This window comes from Triticum dicoccoides, chromosome 6B (genome assembly GCF_002162155.2).
Source record: "Triticum dicoccoides isolate Atlit2015 ecotype Zavitan chromosome 6B, WEW_v2.0, whole genome shotgun sequence".
NCBI classification, from domain to species: domain Eukaryota; kingdom Viridiplantae; phylum Streptophyta; class Magnoliopsida; order Poales; family Poaceae; genus Triticum; species Triticum dicoccoides.
The window spans coordinates 650,151,064-650,151,974 of record NC_041391.1 but is presented as its reverse complement, the minus strand read 5'-3'; the positions used below and the strand labels follow the sequence as shown (position 1 = coordinate 650,151,974).

Below are 911 nucleotides of genomic sequence, written 5' to 3'. Positions count from 1 at the left end.
CGGTGCCAGCTGCTCGTATTCTTGCCGCTGTAGAGCGCGTCGCTCAACATTGAAAATAGATCAGGGCGGACGCGACCTCTCACTGCTTCCGCCATTGAAGTGGTGCGCCGGCCGAGGGAGAGGGGGCTTTCAACGAGTCCGGACCGATCCTACACCCTCTTCTGACCTCCTTGGCCCACCAAAATCCCTCCTCCCTCGCCTGCGCGCATTCCCGCCCGGTGCCAGCTGCCCGCATTCATGCCGCTGTAGAGCGCGTCGCTCAACATTGAAGATAGCTCAGGACGGACGCGACCACTCACTGCTTCCACCATTGAAGTGGTGCGCCAGCCTAGGGTGCCGCCCGCGCGCGTCTCTGGTGTCCGCGCCTGTTCAATGCCGGAGACGCATGACTGGATGGGACAGGATGAATATCTACCACACCCGTTCAATAGCGACGATCGTCTGTATGCCGCTATTAAGTTGGCTCGCCGGCCGAGCAACCCACTCCGATGTCGTGCATTGACACACGTGGAGGCCGCGCCTCATCGAAATCCGCTATATAAAGGCGACCACACCCAGCTAACTCCACACTACAATAGAAGCCCCTCCCATCCTCCTCCTTTACACTGCATCCTCTATGATTGCAGGCAACGAAGCTCTGTGGGAGAGCCTCTCCATGGAGATGAAGCATGCCGTGGTCGCCCTTGACACCGCCTACTAGAGACGCCGTGCCAGGCGGATCGAGGCCGGCTTGCCGGCCAGCTCACCCGAGGTCTCCGATGACGAGGATGAGAACACGATGGGGATGGGCTCCCACGATACTGCCCCGGTTCCCGTGCCTCCTGTGCATGTCGGCTTCATCATGGAGCAGTGCGGGCACACTACAAAGCCGCCATGGCGGAGGTGAAACCTGCGCCAGTGCCTTTGTCGAC

General features: G+C 60.5%; 1 protein-coding gene across 1 annotated transcript in view; it reads left to right on the top strand.

Moving 5' to 3' along the window:
* Positions 1-700, top strand: part of LOC119321396 (heat shock cognate 70 kDa protein-like) — a 5,138-nt gene extending 4,438 nt beyond the window's left edge. The window contains exons 3-4 of the mRNA XM_037595091.1: positions 250-439; positions 627-700. Coding sequence (XP_037450988.1) covers positions 250-439; positions 627-700 — 264 coding nt within the window. The remainder of the gene's footprint in view (positions 1-249; positions 440-626) is intronic.
* The last annotated feature ends 211 nt before the right edge of the window (positions 701-911 follow it).